This window comes from Ammospiza nelsoni, chromosome 3, assembly GCF_027579445.1.
Source record: "Ammospiza nelsoni isolate bAmmNel1 chromosome 3, bAmmNel1.pri, whole genome shotgun sequence".
NCBI classification, from domain to species: Eukaryota; Metazoa; Chordata; class Aves; order Passeriformes; family Passerellidae; genus Ammospiza; species Ammospiza nelsoni.
The window spans coordinates 37,492,323-37,507,234 of NC_080635.1; the positions used below are offsets into that span (position 1 = coordinate 37,492,323).

At 44.2% G+C, this 14,912-nt stretch overlaps 1 protein-coding gene across 3 annotated transcripts in view; it reads right to left on the minus strand.

The window, feature by feature from the left end:
• The window catches only part of XPO5 (exportin 5), a 29,572-nt gene extending 14,685 nt beyond the window's left edge, over nt 1-14,887 (minus strand). Inside the window, exons 1-19 of one of the 3 annotated variants that reach the window (XM_059469069.1) lie at nt 14,767-14,887; nt 14,390-14,511; nt 13,704-13,776; nt 12,997-13,134; nt 12,508-12,690; nt 11,447-11,488; nt 10,592-10,618; nt 10,113-10,298; nt 9,365-9,441; nt 8,829-8,928; nt 7,343-7,426; nt 6,817-6,942; nt 6,505-6,595; nt 4,788-4,916; nt 3,932-4,047; nt 2,987-3,142; nt 2,540-2,581; nt 1,819-1,908; nt 347-546 (exon numbers count right to left, since the gene is read on the minus strand). In XM_059469069.1, coding sequence (XP_059325052.1) covers nt 347-546; nt 1,819-1,908; nt 2,540-2,581; nt 2,987-3,142; nt 3,932-4,047; nt 4,788-4,916; nt 6,505-6,595; nt 6,817-6,942; nt 7,343-7,426; nt 8,829-8,928; nt 9,365-9,441; nt 10,113-10,298; nt 10,592-10,618; nt 11,447-11,488; nt 12,508-12,690; nt 12,997-13,134; nt 13,704-13,776; nt 14,390-14,511; nt 14,767-14,871 — 2,087 coding nt within the window. In that variant the 5' untranslated portion in view covers nt 14,872-14,887. Of the gene's footprint in view, nt 1-346; nt 547-1,818; nt 1,927-2,539; nt 2,582-2,986; nt 3,143-3,931; nt 4,048-4,787; nt 4,917-6,504; nt 6,596-6,816; nt 6,943-7,342; nt 7,427-8,828; nt 8,929-9,364; nt 9,442-10,112; nt 10,299-10,591; nt 10,619-11,446; nt 11,489-12,507; nt 12,691-12,996; nt 13,135-13,703; nt 13,777-14,389; nt 14,512-14,766 lie in introns of all 3 variants that reach the window. The other 2 variants (XM_059469068.1, XM_059469070.1) reach the window with 2 other exon arrangements.
• Between the last annotated feature and the right edge of the window lie 25 nt (nt 14,888-14,912).

A 14,912-nucleotide genomic window follows, 5' to 3' on the forward strand; every position in this document is an offset into this window, starting at 1 on the left:
AAGACACCTCAGTTTTAGTAAGAACTCAGCTTCCTCCCTTCTTCTGGTGATGAGCAAGAATGTCTTTTATTTTTTATTTTCTGCAAATGCTTTGAGCATGCTGGGGAATGTTCATTACCTTAAGCAACTCTTACCCAGAAATTTTCAGCAAACAGCATTTAGGCTGTTGGCAGTTTCTGAACTGCAGAACTATTATCACAATGACTGCCCATAGCAGAGGAGGTCAAGAGGCAGCCCACCACCCTCTATGGTTTGTGTTTCCTTACTGGGCAGGGCATTATCTCCTCAACACCTGCAGCTCCACGTTGGAGAAGAAATGACCAACAGAAAGAAAAGTAACCCATACCTCTGCATCTCTGGGGAGAGCCACAAGCCAGCCACAGGAGCCATGAGCTCCTCCAGGAAAGCCTTCTGTCGCTCATAGTCCTTAAACTGGTTGCTGATGAGGACAAGGGCCTCCATAAGAGCACACTTCTCCATCTGTGTCAGAAGGAGCTCATTTGACAGCAGCTGTTTCACGTGGTTGTACAACATCTCAAAGTTTGGCTAGAAAACACATCCAAGTGGAAAAGCATCATGTATCTGGTATGGAGGAGGGCCACTGGGGGAGGCAGAGAAGGGGTGTACTGTACAGCTGGAGAAACATGACTATTAACTTTTCTCAACATAGCCATCTCCTCCTCACACTCAGATTTCTCTGCATGTTCAGTCTAAGAGAACTATATTTTTCCCTACCCCTCTATAATTGTCCTGCATTCATTTTAATTTAACTTGCCAGAATGACTGAAATAAGAAGAGGAAATCTCTCTCTAGGCACTTATATCCCTTAAAGCGGTGTCACATCTCAAAACAGTTTTGGTGCTTTTATTTGCTTACAGAAAGCACCTTGTTTCTTTGGCCAGACTCAGGATTCATCCATCTCTTTACCTGTGGTAAATAACAACTCATATGGTTACAATGAGTGCCACAGGAATTCTTGCACTCCTTGCCTTCCTTCTCCAGTTGCCACCACATCTATCCGTAATTCTGCACAAACATTAGCAATCATCCTCTTCAGCAAACTCCTCTGAACATCTTTTGGGGCAACTCTGGGTCCTTGGCTCTTCTAGTGAGATGTTTGGGAAAGAGACAGTTATAGCTCAAGGACCAATAAACTGGAACAAAAACCAACCCATTAGTTCTTAGCATCAATTACAGAATGCAGACTGGAACCTCCAAATTACCTTAATTAACATGCTTTAAAAATGTCTTTGTTTGAACTAGCAATGTCCTATGGTACTCCCATAATCCTAGGTCCCACTCCACAGAAACACATCTAAAGAATGTTGGATGCAGAGACTGTTTACTTCAGAAAAATGAACAAAACACAGCTCATGGAATTTAAACGTATTTGTCTTCTAATATCCTCGAGCTCGTCCAGAAAACAAATGCTCCCCTTTTTTTCCTATATTCTGTTAAGTAACAGAAGAAAATCTAGTGATTAGCTATGCTAGAGTCTTCAGCTAAGGAATTAGCTGAGACCAACACAGGTGATAACACGGGCATTCAGCAAACATTCCCATAAAACCAATGCAGTGCTGCTTGTATCCTCCTCATCATCCCTTTCACATTTAACCCACCAATCTACAATTCAACTCCTCAGGCAGAAAATTTTTCAGTGGGGAAGAAAGGAGGTACAGGGAATGAACCACTTTGCCATTTGTGCAGGAAGAATGTCTCCTGCAAAGAAAGCAGAGACTGTAGCCAAGGAAGTTGAAGATCCCACAAAATCCAACTGACACTGAGGCAAGACTGCTCATGACAGTTGCATTCACCTACCAGGACAAGCTGAGGGTAATCCCGACACATCTTGATGATTGAGGAGCACGCATGCCTTCTCACGTTCTTCACTGCTCGAGTTCTAGGAGCCTGCACAGACACAACAAACTTCAATGCAACAAAACAAAAGTTCAGCCAGATGCAGGGTATCTTCAAGAGACAAATTCATTACATATAGATTTCTGCACTGTTCAGCACAGATCAAAAAAAGATCTCCATGCCTCCCCTGCTCCCTCCAAACAATCATGCAGCAACCAGATTTCCTCTGAAGCAGTAGTCAATTCAAGCAGTCCATGTTCAAACAAGCTGTGCTTCAGGAGTGAGGATGCCATAGCTCTTACTCACTATTTCTAGACTCCAGGCACTCCTTAGGTAACTGGCAGGTTTAATGCCATCCTTCAGAGCCATTTATGCCAAGTACTGAAAGAATGCCCAGAGCTAATGAAGGGATTTCACTCTCAGGAAGGCCAGCACTGACTGGGGAGCTAAGTGCACTGGCCTTAGAGCACACCTGTGCCCTTCTAAGTTTGTGAGCCAAAGCTTAGTAGGCTATGTCAACCACAGAGATCATCAATATCTAGACCCCCCAGCTGTTTCAGGAGCAGAACTATACTTGAGAAGCCTACTTCAGCAGAGTCTTCAGACTCAGGATGCTCTCTCCACTAGAGTATGATTTGATCCAACTGTTACAACTCATTAGTAGATAACAATTCAGACATACCTTACTTTCTTCTACAACTTCAAAGGTAACTGAAGCAAACAGCTGTGAGAAAAGGGAGGAAAAAAAAATTGTAACATTTGTTAATATTTAGAACTCATGTCTCTCTGAGCTCAAGGAACAGGTAATAAGGATTTTAATGCAATTTCATTGAAGTCAGTGAAAAACCCCTGAGCTGAAAGATGAATCATCAATACAGTGACGCCTTGAAATAAAACACGGCCAGAGCATGTAATTAATACTAAGATTTAAGGCTAAAAACTACAAAATTTGGGTTAATTGACGTAACTCTTCTTGTGACAAGCCTCAGTCTCAGTTTCTCCCATCTTTAACATAAGGAACAGTCCTTCCCTGACAGCAGCATCAAGAGGATTGACTCCTTCAGTTTAGCCCAAGAGCCCTGCACCACAAAAAGCTGACGTGATTTTAGAAGGGTCTGCAGGTACCTACCTTGGAAAGTACTTGGGGGAGGTATTCTGGTCGGTAAGTGACAAATGGAAAGAGAGCAGACACATTGGTGAGCACACAGGACAGGATCAGAGGATCTTTTGTTTCAAAATTAAGGACAAGCTGCAGCAGATCTATGCCATCATTCACAGGGATTTCCTACAAACGTAGCAAAAAGAAAGGAAAGAAAAAGGGAGGCAACACTCAATACTTCAACGTGTAGTATGCTTCTTACAAAACCTAGGAAAAAGGCTGAGGCAAAAAAGACAGCAGCATCGCCACTGTTGACAGGACACTCTTAGGACATCAGTCTCTAGTCCCCATACTATTGCTTACACCTCTGGGAAAGGCAAATTTCCTCTCTCAGTCTGTCTCCCAATTCTCTTCTTGACATTGTCCAACAGATTTCAAGCTTAACCAGCTGTACTGATCCACATAATTATTCTACTGTGATTAGATTGATGAGTATATGAGCAGTTTAATCTAATAAAAAATCAAGTCAGTCTACATCAAACCAATCCTTCTGATCTGCCTGCTGTTGAACAAGAGAGAGAAAATTACCTCCTCCTCTCTGGGCATAGCTTCTCTCATTTAGTTAGAAATTTAAAAAAAAAAATCTAATAAGAAGATAATTACATAAACTCAATAAATTTTTCCTTAAGTAATCCCTTCTCCTCTAGCAAGGCACCATGTAAAAGCATGTCACCTGAGCACTCTCCTGTGACTTCTCATCCCATAGTGTCCAAAACTAAGACATGCCAGTATGAGTTTGATGTCATCAAAAGAAGGGTCATTATTCCTCATGACAATGGCTCACCAAACACTCCAGGTACTGCATGGAGGTAACCAGCTACTACAAACTGCTCAAGGATAACAGAACTGCAAAACCCCTCTGGTGTCAACCCAGAAGCAAGCAGGAGAGAAGGCAGGAGCATGGGATACACATACATCTTTGTCCATGGTTCGAAACATCTGGCTGATGACGCTCTCTGAGAAGAAGGTCATGGCGTCCCACTGCACAAAGGATGGAGAGAAGATGGAGCAGAGACCTTCGCCTGTCTTAGCTGAAAGGAAGAGAACACTGGAGCTCTCACCATGCTCCTCAACAGCAGCCTGGCAAGTTCCCGTGCTGCAACACCTTAGCACTCACAACTGTTTTAAGCACACAGCTCTCCCTGCAGATGCCTGGCAGGGATGTACTGGGAGCAATTAAGGTAATCCCGTGTGATTTGCCTAATTCAAGCGAAGGCTCCTGAGGCATAAGTCTTTGAGGTACTGTGCAATATGAACAGATCACAGAAGGGAAAGAAGGGAGACCACATGCCCACACTCAGCCCTGCAGGCGACTGCCCTTGGTGTGACTTTGCAGAGTACCAAGCAGCCTTCCTTCAGAGCAGGGAAAGCAAAATGAATCACAAGGAATTTGCCAGATAGGCATAATTTCCCTAACAAAAGTAATAAATATGTTACAAAGATAAAATGGCCCAAATAAGTGTAAAATTGTATCAGAGGGACAGCTGTACCTGTTCTGCAGAGAGATTTGGGGGAAGAAAGGGAGGAGCCACGGGCTTTACATTACTTTTTCCATACGCAGACTCCAAAGGGATAAATTAGGGAAGGGTGAGTTTGACTTGGTTTTGCTTTTAACTTGCTAAAACCTTAAAATCCTTAAAATCTAGCATGGGATCTTGGTTACCACTTAAAAAATTCCAACAACACCAACAAAAACAAGGCCAAGAAATTTCTTCTCGACTTTAATTACAAAAACAAATCCCATATCCCTAATATTTTTCAGGTAACGTACAGTTTGTGGGTCCAGTATCAACAGGAGCTGTGAGTTGGTACTTCAGCCATTCACCAGCCATTTGGAAGCCAGTTAGAGGGTCAAGACGACAAGCCATCCTTATCACCTCTCCTTGCTGGGCTCGGAAAGCTGCAGGGAACAATCACCAAGAAACCAGCTGATGATGCACATTTTGCAGAGCCACAAACATTATGGACTTCTACTTTGGCAATAGCTGTGTAGTGGGCACAGATACACAACCAGTAAAGCAGGTACGACAGGATGGGCAATTTTTGAAGTGACTTAAGTGGACTAAAAAATGACAGACTAACATTAAAAAACAGTACAATTAAAATGCAGTATGAATTATGAAAATCTATGCTGATGCCTTTTCCTGGTCTTAAAAAATTGAGAGTCAGACGTGGTTAAAGGATAAGGGGTTTCTACCTCGTTATTTTAATAAGGATCCTTATTGGTGCACCACTTTGCCAAGGTGCACTGTGGCACCTTTTACCTTACCAAGGTAAAAATCCCTTATCCCTTAACCGTGTCTGGCTCTCAATTTTTCAAGACCAGGTAAAGGCATCAATGCTAAACCAAATTTACTACAATTAAGCCTCTATTTTTCATTTAAAATATGCTTCAAACTATAAACAATTGCTGCTTACAGAGCACCTGGAGATACTGAGATTAAATACCAGCATTAGATAACTACCACTTCCTTTAGCTAAACATTTTTGCTAGATTATTCAACTAATGACAAACTTGATCTTAAAGCCCAGTTGCCTTGTTTTCAGTTTCAAAGATACTAAGAACAAAGTACAGAACAAGAATTTCACTTGTTCCAAAATATTCCAGTGCAAGATCACACAAAAGAATCAGCTCTGTTGACTACACAAATGCAACTTGCATTGTTAATTAAAGTTGTGTTGTCAAGTAATTTTATTTTTTGTTTCAAATTAGTTATATTTTCTTATATATGTAATGTCTTCAATATAACTTAACCCTCTAAAACTATTTCAGATTCTGGCTTTGTGCATTTAGCTACTTTCTATTTTCTATCCAAAAGGATTTCTTACAATAAGTAAAACTATCTAGTAAGCACTAAAAATGAAACACTTAAAATCTTCAGACATAAATGTAAAATGTAAAAATTTGTGTAATTTCTTCTGTGGATCCTCCCACCCCCAAGTTAGTACCAAATTACACCAACCAGTGAGAACCAACTTCACTTTTGGGAAGAAAAATACAAGATGAAAGAAAAAGTAAAATCACTAATATCCAGCACTAGTTTAAGATCCTTATTAAATTAGGCTAATGCAATTGCTCAAATCTAGCTATTGGTACTAAACCAGAAGTTTCCTACCAGGACCAAGACAGATTCTTTCTGGAATGCATCTAAAGTCTTTTGTAAGCTGCCTTCCTCTCCTAACCTGAGCATGACTTGAGGCTGTTTGATTTCCTCCTCTAAGGGACCAAAAGACACATTTGCTTTGACACCAGAATGCTATTAGGCCATCTATCTGACCAGCCAGCAAAACAACAGCAAATACTAAAATTAAACACATGAGCTGCCCCAGGAAAATCCTAACTTAATTTACTCCAAGATCCAGACTTAAAAAGCTGAGAAACAAATGGAAGCTGCCAAGCCAATTTGGTAGGCTCCAAGCTCAGCCAGTGAGTAAAAGCAGGAAGGATGGACAGACAACAGAATGCAGAAAGGGTCATGGCAACTTACAGTTGAAGAAGGCATTGAAGTCCTCATCACTGTCAAAATCAAAACGGGAGTATTCACAGCTGGGGCTGTCTGCTTTGGAAGGAAAACCCACCTGGAGACAAAGTGGAAAATGTCAGGAAAAAAGTCAACCATCACAGCTAACAGCAGCTTCAAGGAGATGAAGGGTGGAGGCAAGGAGCAAGATACAACTGTGCTCGGCAGCCTGGAGATCATGTTTGGCCACGACACAACAAAAATGTCACTTCCTCCCCCATGACCCACAGGCCACGTTCACCAGGCACCTTCCCAAAACCACCTGTGATTTCCACATACCTTCACCAGGTTGGTCATGCATGCACGGAGATACTTGGGAACAACAGCCAGCAACAAAGGGTCACGAGACAGAACTTCATGCCGAAAGAGGGCTCCCCATGGGATCTGCGTGGAAGAGCGCAGAAACTGGGGGAAGAGAGGAAAGAGAGAAGCAGAGCAGGATTTCAGTGCTGGAATTTCCACTGCTAACATTAAGTGTTGCTACCAGAAAGCAACAGCAAATTATACTGACTATTAAGTTGAGGCCAAGGCATGTTGAAGGCACACCACAAATTCCCAGAAAGCAAAAAATCCCTAATACTGGGGCTGGTTGCAAATTCTGCATTTTCTACTCAGTCCTCTGTGTCAGGAACTGCTCCTGATGGTGTGGTAATGGAGTAGAAAATACTCTGCCTTCCAGGCCTTCAGCTGAAATGGAGAGCCTAGAGAGCAATATTTAGCAGCTGAAGTTCTGTGGTTTAATACAGGCCAGCTCAATTATGCATTCACACACACAGACACATGAGATTTTCAGCCCTTTACATACCTGGCTGGGATGGGTTGTGAAGGCTAAAAATGACTCAAGGTATTTTCCAAAGTTGGCTGGCGTTTCCACATTACAATCTGAGCCCTATGAGGAACATGAAGTATTTCAGACAAAATACTAACTTTATGGCAGGCTGGGCTCACAAATGGTATGTTTCAGGGTAAAGCAGGAGCACTACATCCAAGGCCATAGACTGTAAAGGAGCAGAGACAGAAACACTGAACAACTGATTTTTTTCTGAAACCAGTACAGCCCAAGGAACATCAAGTTCTGTTGACCAGCCTGGAGGTGCTGGACACCACCACCCTCATTCAAGAGTAAGAGGTGACTTCTCACATAGTGGAGCTCCATTAAAACCAAATTTACAACCACTGCTGCTGCCGTGAATCACAATTTCACTCCTATTGGGTCAAACCCACACAGCAGTACAAGGTAGTACAATTCAAACCAATGAATTTCACAGGAAAATAGACCCAGATAATTTCACTCAATTTCTCCAAATTTTCTCCATTTTGTGTATTTGACATATGGGTATCCATGACCAGTAACTTTCTTGGAAGTCTGTCAGGAAATTAAGTTTTGCCCGGAGCCATAAACTCAAGGTTTTGCTTCTTCTCAGAAATTATGACATGATCTGGTGCCCTCAAGATCCCTGAAACTGTACAGCTCAGTGCTGCCTCTCCCAAGTGAATCTGAATTAGCAAGCTCAAACTCATAACTTCATTATGGATTAACAGCTCCTACTGCCTAACAGCAAGTGGAGTCATTGCAAGTAGTAATGCATTCTGTATGCTGTCCATTCTTTTAAAGGATGGATTCTCAAAGGTTGTTTTTGTTTTTTTCTTTCCCTCCCTATGAGACTTGACTTTGCTCTATTGCTTTTACAGGCTGGTTGCTTCAATCTCCCCACAAGCAGCATCTCTCAACAAGCCTGCCCTCTTCATTGTAGAAGCACTCAGCTGAATGGAGGGAGTGGGAATTCAGCACCAGCATGGCATGAACAGCATGAATTTGCATCTTCATCCCAACACTGACACAAAGCATTACAAAGATGAACAGTAGGAACAAAACCCATTTCTTCCTTCAGCTTCAGAGAGTCTTGGCAGAAGAACAGACAGGTATACTCTCTGAGTTATTTTTATTGGGAAATTTAAAAGGCTTCCAATAGAAGAGTAGTTTCCTGGACTAGATTTTCTGTAGCAGTAGTCAGCTAAAAACCTGACCAATTTTCAGTGAAGCTCAGCATTTTACAGAGGTTATAGGAAATGGCTCTTGACAACAAAGCCCTGGCATCAGGCAGAGTCCCTCCAGTCTATATTCCTATGACTTGGCACGATACAGTTAACCCACTTAAAAGCAGAGCCATTTCTGCCTTTTGGAAATGCATGGAGAGAACCCTGGTCCTACCTTAGATCAGGGTTGCCTCAAGCCCCAGCCCTAAAAACTAGCCCTGCCAGGGTTGCTGTTGGTATTAACAAAGACTTACTAGCAACGCACATAGCTGGCTGCCCAACGCGCACAAAACTTGGCAAAGCCTCTTCAAGAAAACATAGTGCTTCTCCACCAGGCCTTCTCCATCTGCTGTCCTGGGAATGAGGGAAGGGGGAAAAACAGGATCACAGTTACTCATGCTGTAGGTGACAGGCACCCTGCTGTCTATCTTGTAGACAGAAAAGGACTAGAGCAATTTGATTTTATCGCAGCGGGATTTTCTTTGCTATTATCAAGAAGTACTGCTTTATTGGCATCTAAAACCTCTGAAATTGCCTCTTTGAAAGAGTCCTTCCTCTGGATCAGCTTCAGGCTAAAACAAAGTCAGGGAGCTGTGACATTTATCCCTCCTTGTCTTTCAATTATGGGTTTTGAAAAAAAAACAACCCCTGGTTTTCCAGGTTTTGCAAAAGAAATGGTGGTTTTGTTCTCTCCTATCCAGTCCCCGCTTCCTTTGCTTAAGCAGCACTATCTTTTGCACCTACAAAGCTGTTTGTGTGCAGTATTGTGTGAAATCACCAGGGTACTCACTGGGCAGCAGAGAGAATGCAGTGCATGGCAACATCTCCAAACAAGACCATCAGAGGTTTCCGATCCTCCAGCTTACCCTACACACAAAACACATCACATGCTTCAATTAGAACTTATTTATTCCCATCTACATAAGTATTTATTTCCATCTGCAATCAAAATTAGGAGAGTCACATTTTCTTTCCATCTAGGGAGGGGCTTACAGTCCACATATGATTGAAGTAAAAACTTTCCAAAATTCCAAGGTATCTGATCTAAGAAAATGTCTCCAAGCAATCCCACCACAGGAACTTTAAATGGCAAAACTGACCCTGAGACATTATCTTTTATTCACAGAAGACTGGCTAGTTATTTACAGGCAGCTGATAAACACTCAGCCTTGACACTCAGCTGCTTGTGAATGAATGGGTCAAAATCACCTGTTTAGATCCTGCTGTCATTTCTCTGAGCTGCCAGGTGACACAGCTGATGACACTATTTTCCACTTCACAGATGTAGGAAGTGGGGGGTAAAAGGTCAGTGAAGACCTCCAAGTTCAGACTGCAAGGAGAAGTGAGCACAGAATTTGGAGAGGGTTCTAATGGTTGCTCTGTGTATACTGCTGGCATGACATTCACACCAAATATCTTTAACAGAAATCAGCTAAATTTGAATTTTGATTCTCAGATAAAAGGGCAAAGATAGCATTGCTCAGTCTGAAGAATTATATAGGAGAAAAATAAAAGGGAGCCAGAGAGGAAGAACTCACTTTCCTGCTGACAGCAATCAGGAGACACTCTGCTGCTCCAACTTGGAGCTCAGGCTCATTTAGGAGCAGACACAACATCTCCAAGAGCTTGCAGTTGTCTGCTGTAATATGCCTTAGGGCTACCCAGTCAATGTAGCCAGCCAAAGTGTTGAGTGCTGCTATCCCCACACGACAGTTTGCCTGGGCCTGTGAACAGAGAGGAGGTACAAGGTCAGAGCCAGAGAAAAACAGCAATTCCCATCTAAAGTCACCCGCTCCCTGAAATAACAGTACCAAGAATCCCCCTGTGAAAGTGAGAGATTTGGACCCTTCTGCTGCCACTCCTCACTTGTCTCTTCTCAAGGGGTTTGTATTGAGTGAATAAGTCCATCTGTCTGAAACTGCAGGCAACAGACTCAAAAGCTTGGGAAAAGTCTAGTTCTAAGTAACCTTAATCTTAAGAATTACTAATGAGCTAACTCTCATATAGCTCCACTCACCTTTGGTTCCTGAGCCAAATCAGTTTTCTGAAAAAGAAAACAAGAGAGGGTAAGAAACAGCTACAGCACACACTTCCACTCAGCCACTGCTGTACAGGCTTATCCTCAAGGACACAGCCAAAAAGGAGTCTACATCACAGTCTCCCACTCAGGACACTGCTGCAGCCAACAGTCACCTCTGCAGTCACCAGCTAGGTAAGATAAGAGGACTCTGAATTGCCAAGTTAAGCCACAATTCCCTTCTCATCCAAAAGGTAATACTCCAGTCAGCAGGCACCAGGGAGACACAGGAGACAAGAAGGAAAGGCATTCTGGTACTTCCTGGAGACTTCCAGGAAAGAAGCTTTTGTCCTTTTAAGAGTATCTTACACCCAAAAGCCAGACTCTGAAAAGATGCTGGTGGATTTAAAGATGCAGGTCTGAAAAGGTGTTTTGTGCATGGTCAGAAAGGCAGCTGGATAGAGCTGGAGCAGCAACTTACAGCCCAACTCCAAGGCCTAGGACACTTAACAGCAACAACGCACTGCCTGTACCATCTTTTTGCCTAGTGCAAACAAGTCCCTCAGATACTCAGGTGTGATTTGTTTTTCAGTTGCAAAGACACCACAAGCATTTCTTTCTACTGCAAGCTTTTGGTTTGGACTATTCACTGCAGTGATGTTTTTAAGTTAATCAGCTTGAGTCCCAAACACCTCATATATGACCCACCTTACAAACACATTTATCTATATAAGCACTGCACACTATTATGGGCTTGGGGACCTATCCATCATCTCCCCCAGTCTGTGTGCACACAGGGGAACACCCAACCCTCAGAAACAACCCTGTGCATGAATAGCCCAAAGATCTGCTAACCTGTGGAGAGGTGAGGACTTCTTGTTCCTGGGGTGCTCCAACCTTGCCAATCAGAAAGATTCCACCGTTAGCGGAAGCAGCCACACTTCATTCAGAGCCTCAAGCATTGCAATGCAAACCTTACCTGGAAATGCATTTCAACCAGACTACAAAACACACAAGGGTCACCCTCCCATCACCATGAACTGCACACAAAACTGGCTGTTCTACAGGGTGGGGGGTTGCTCAGTCTGACAGTGCATCAGGAAGGTGTACAGAAGGCAGGTAGAAAAAGGGTTTTTCATTGCTTCCCAGTTTCACATTTAGTATAACTCTGGATTTTAATTCATGGAAAAAAAAGAATATGAGATATGACTAAGCAACTAGTTTCTAGTTTGGTTTCTCGACTGCGCTTCACTCAAATCTACTTCCTTTTCACAGGAACAGATGGGGGTAGAGACTCCCCTTCATCATCCATTGTGACTGACCTGCACATCTCTGATTCTAGGTAAGAATTCAGGAAAGAAGTCTGTTCACACAAAAATAGAAAGAGCATTCTTCACTGTAACTTTGCAAAAAAAGGGCTTCCTGACTTGAGCTCTTGGAGGAAAGGACCAGAGGCCCAGAAACATGTTGACACATGAGAAACTCATGCATTTTGGTGCATCACCTCAAATGCAGCACACAGCATGAGAGAGCAGACACGATTCATGGATGGCATCTCTTAATCACTGCGTGTTACATAAACCACCCCAAATTACCTGTTTCTGCCACAGCCACACCTTCATTTTGCTAAGCTGTACATCCCTAGTGCCAGCACACATTCCAACAGCATGGATGAACCATGCATGCACCCAAGCCATTTACACTAGCAAAATCAAAGTATCAACACTAGCACTATCAGCCTTGTGTGTTCAGTCTCTCTGATCAGCACCAGTTTCCCAGGCCACAGCAGATCCCTACCTCAGAGCAGCAGCAACAGATTTCAGTTTCTGCACTTGCTTCCCCAACAATTTGTGAGCTGCATCCCAATTCCTAAATGCCTCCAGCAAAAACTAAACCCAAGGGAAGGAGACTCTTACCATGAGTCTGTACTTGTTGACATTCTGCTGCAGGGCAGTTAGTAGGAAGCTGAAGATCTTTTCCATGTTCTGGGTGAGGGTTTGCTGGATATCTCGTCGCCGCTGGGTAGGCAGAGTTTGAAAAGTCACCACATCCTCTGCCAAACGTAGGAGGATGAACATCACCAGTTCTGTCTGAGTTTCCTGATGTCCCAAAGTGAAATACACTCCATCAGCAGAGTCCAAACATTAAAATCTCTAGAGACTAGCTCAAAGACGTGGAGAGAAAGCAAGCATGCATGAAGACAGAGGTGTCATGTTGAGAAAGTAAAACAGAAGGATGGTGCTCTCTCTGCTAGTCATCTCGAGATAGATTAATCTTACAGGGATTGAGTCCATCACCAACCTGTCTCACTTGACCATGAGTAAGTTAGATTTTTCTCAGGATGATGGAAGACTGAACCCCACACTAAGAGCAAGCAAAAGAGACCAGACAGCTGTGTTTCATACCCCTTGCTTGGAAAGGGTATCCAGCTCCTTTAGCATGTCAGGCCAGTGCTGAGGCCATTCCCGCTTGATCATCTCCACCACAATGCGAGACAGCACATCCTTAATGTGACTTTCCTCCTCCAGGATACTTTGAGTTCCCTGTGACAGAAAGGGGACAGTTACACAGAACAGCAAGCATCAGGCATGTATAACTCTGATCTGGGAAACAGTGTTTGCAAACATGCTAAACCACAGAAACTAAAACCAAAACAAAACACAACATTGGGCAGCTCTTCATTGCAACTACCTTAGATGACACTCCCATGCTCCCAAGCATCCATAGCTAATAAACGCTGGGAACCAGATGGATTCACCTCAAAAGAAGGTCCCTTGATCACGAGAGCAATCACAACAACAGAGAAAACACAACTAAGATAATGGCTTTAGTATTTTTGTAAAGGATAAGAACATTTGTAGCTCACTGAACTTCCTTCTAAGAAAAGAAAAAATACTTTACATATGTTATACAAGCCTCACCATTTCCTGCCATGTGAGGCAACATGGCTATTCACCTGATAAGACAGAGAAGAGCACTGAAACAACTAGAGACACAAAGTGAAAAAGCAATAAAAAGAAAAACTGAATTCAGATCCTCTGTGCTAATTAACTGGATTAATTTTTACTTTTGCTCTCACATTTCAGAAGAGCCTGGGGCAGCAGGTACTTACACTGGATATGAGGCCCATAACATTGTTCTTTAGGTAAACTTTTTCTAGGCGAGGCATATTGTTCCAACGGTATCTGTTAAAAATAAACACACAAAAAAGAAACCGAGTCAGAACATCTGTAAGGATCTCTGACTTAATTCTCAAGGAACTATTGCTTCTTTACCTAGAGACACTACCAGCTCCGTGCCTCTGGCAGCACCCAATCCCTTAATGAAAGGGCTGAGTTAAAACTGCTGCTGGCAAATGGGCTTGCCCCACCGAGGTCAACAGACACCAGAAGCAGCAGCAAAAGCACAAAGCAATAGGTCTGTAGAGGCGGCAGAGAAAGGAATCTCAGAACTGAACTAATACAAAGCCTCTTTGTTAGCAGGAGGCCAATGACAGACCTCTGCAAAGACCTACTGGTAACCCAGTGTGCTTGTTTTCATCTTTTGATGTTAACTTGTTCTACGGCTCAGTGAATTCACTTTCCCAACCTGCATGAAAGCAATTCTCTCCTCTCTTTCTTTTACAGAATAAGAAAGAAATCCAGAGCAGGACTGCAACTGCCTTCTGCTGCAGAACAAACTCCCTGCGCCCTGAAAGTGCCTCCCGGGGGTGGGAGGTGCCGGAATGGGCACAGATCCCAGCCAGAGCGGGGTGGCGGCAGGCTGGGACCCTTCCCATCACGGGACGAGCTGACTTACTTGACCACATGCTCCAGGATCTGCAGGCCGAAGTGCCGGACGATGGCCGTCTGCGTCTTCTCCGCCAGCTTCAGCCCGCAGGGCACGCAGATGGGGCACTTTTCCTTGAACTCCTCGCAGAACTAGGGGAGGAGGGCCGGACGCGAGCACGCAGTTACACACCGGGACAGGAGGCGGCAGCCCCATCCCTGGCGGAGCACGCCGGGCACACGCGGCCGCCCGGCCCCCGCCGCCTGCTGACGGCTCCCGGCACTTCACGGGACGCCCCGGACCGGCCCGCCAGGCTCTCGCCCGCGCCGTGGCCGTGCGGACCGGGCGCCCGCGTGGCCGGAGCCCGGCGCCCTCCCTCCCTCCCTCCCTTCCCGGCCGTACCGTACCTTGAGGGCCTCCAGGCGGTACCGCTGCGTGGACGCCGGGTCCATGATGACGGTCACGGCCTTCACCAGCTGCTCGCAGAGGCCGCTCACCTGCTCGGCGGACATGGCGGAGGCGGCGGGCGCGCGCCACCGGCCACCCACGGGAG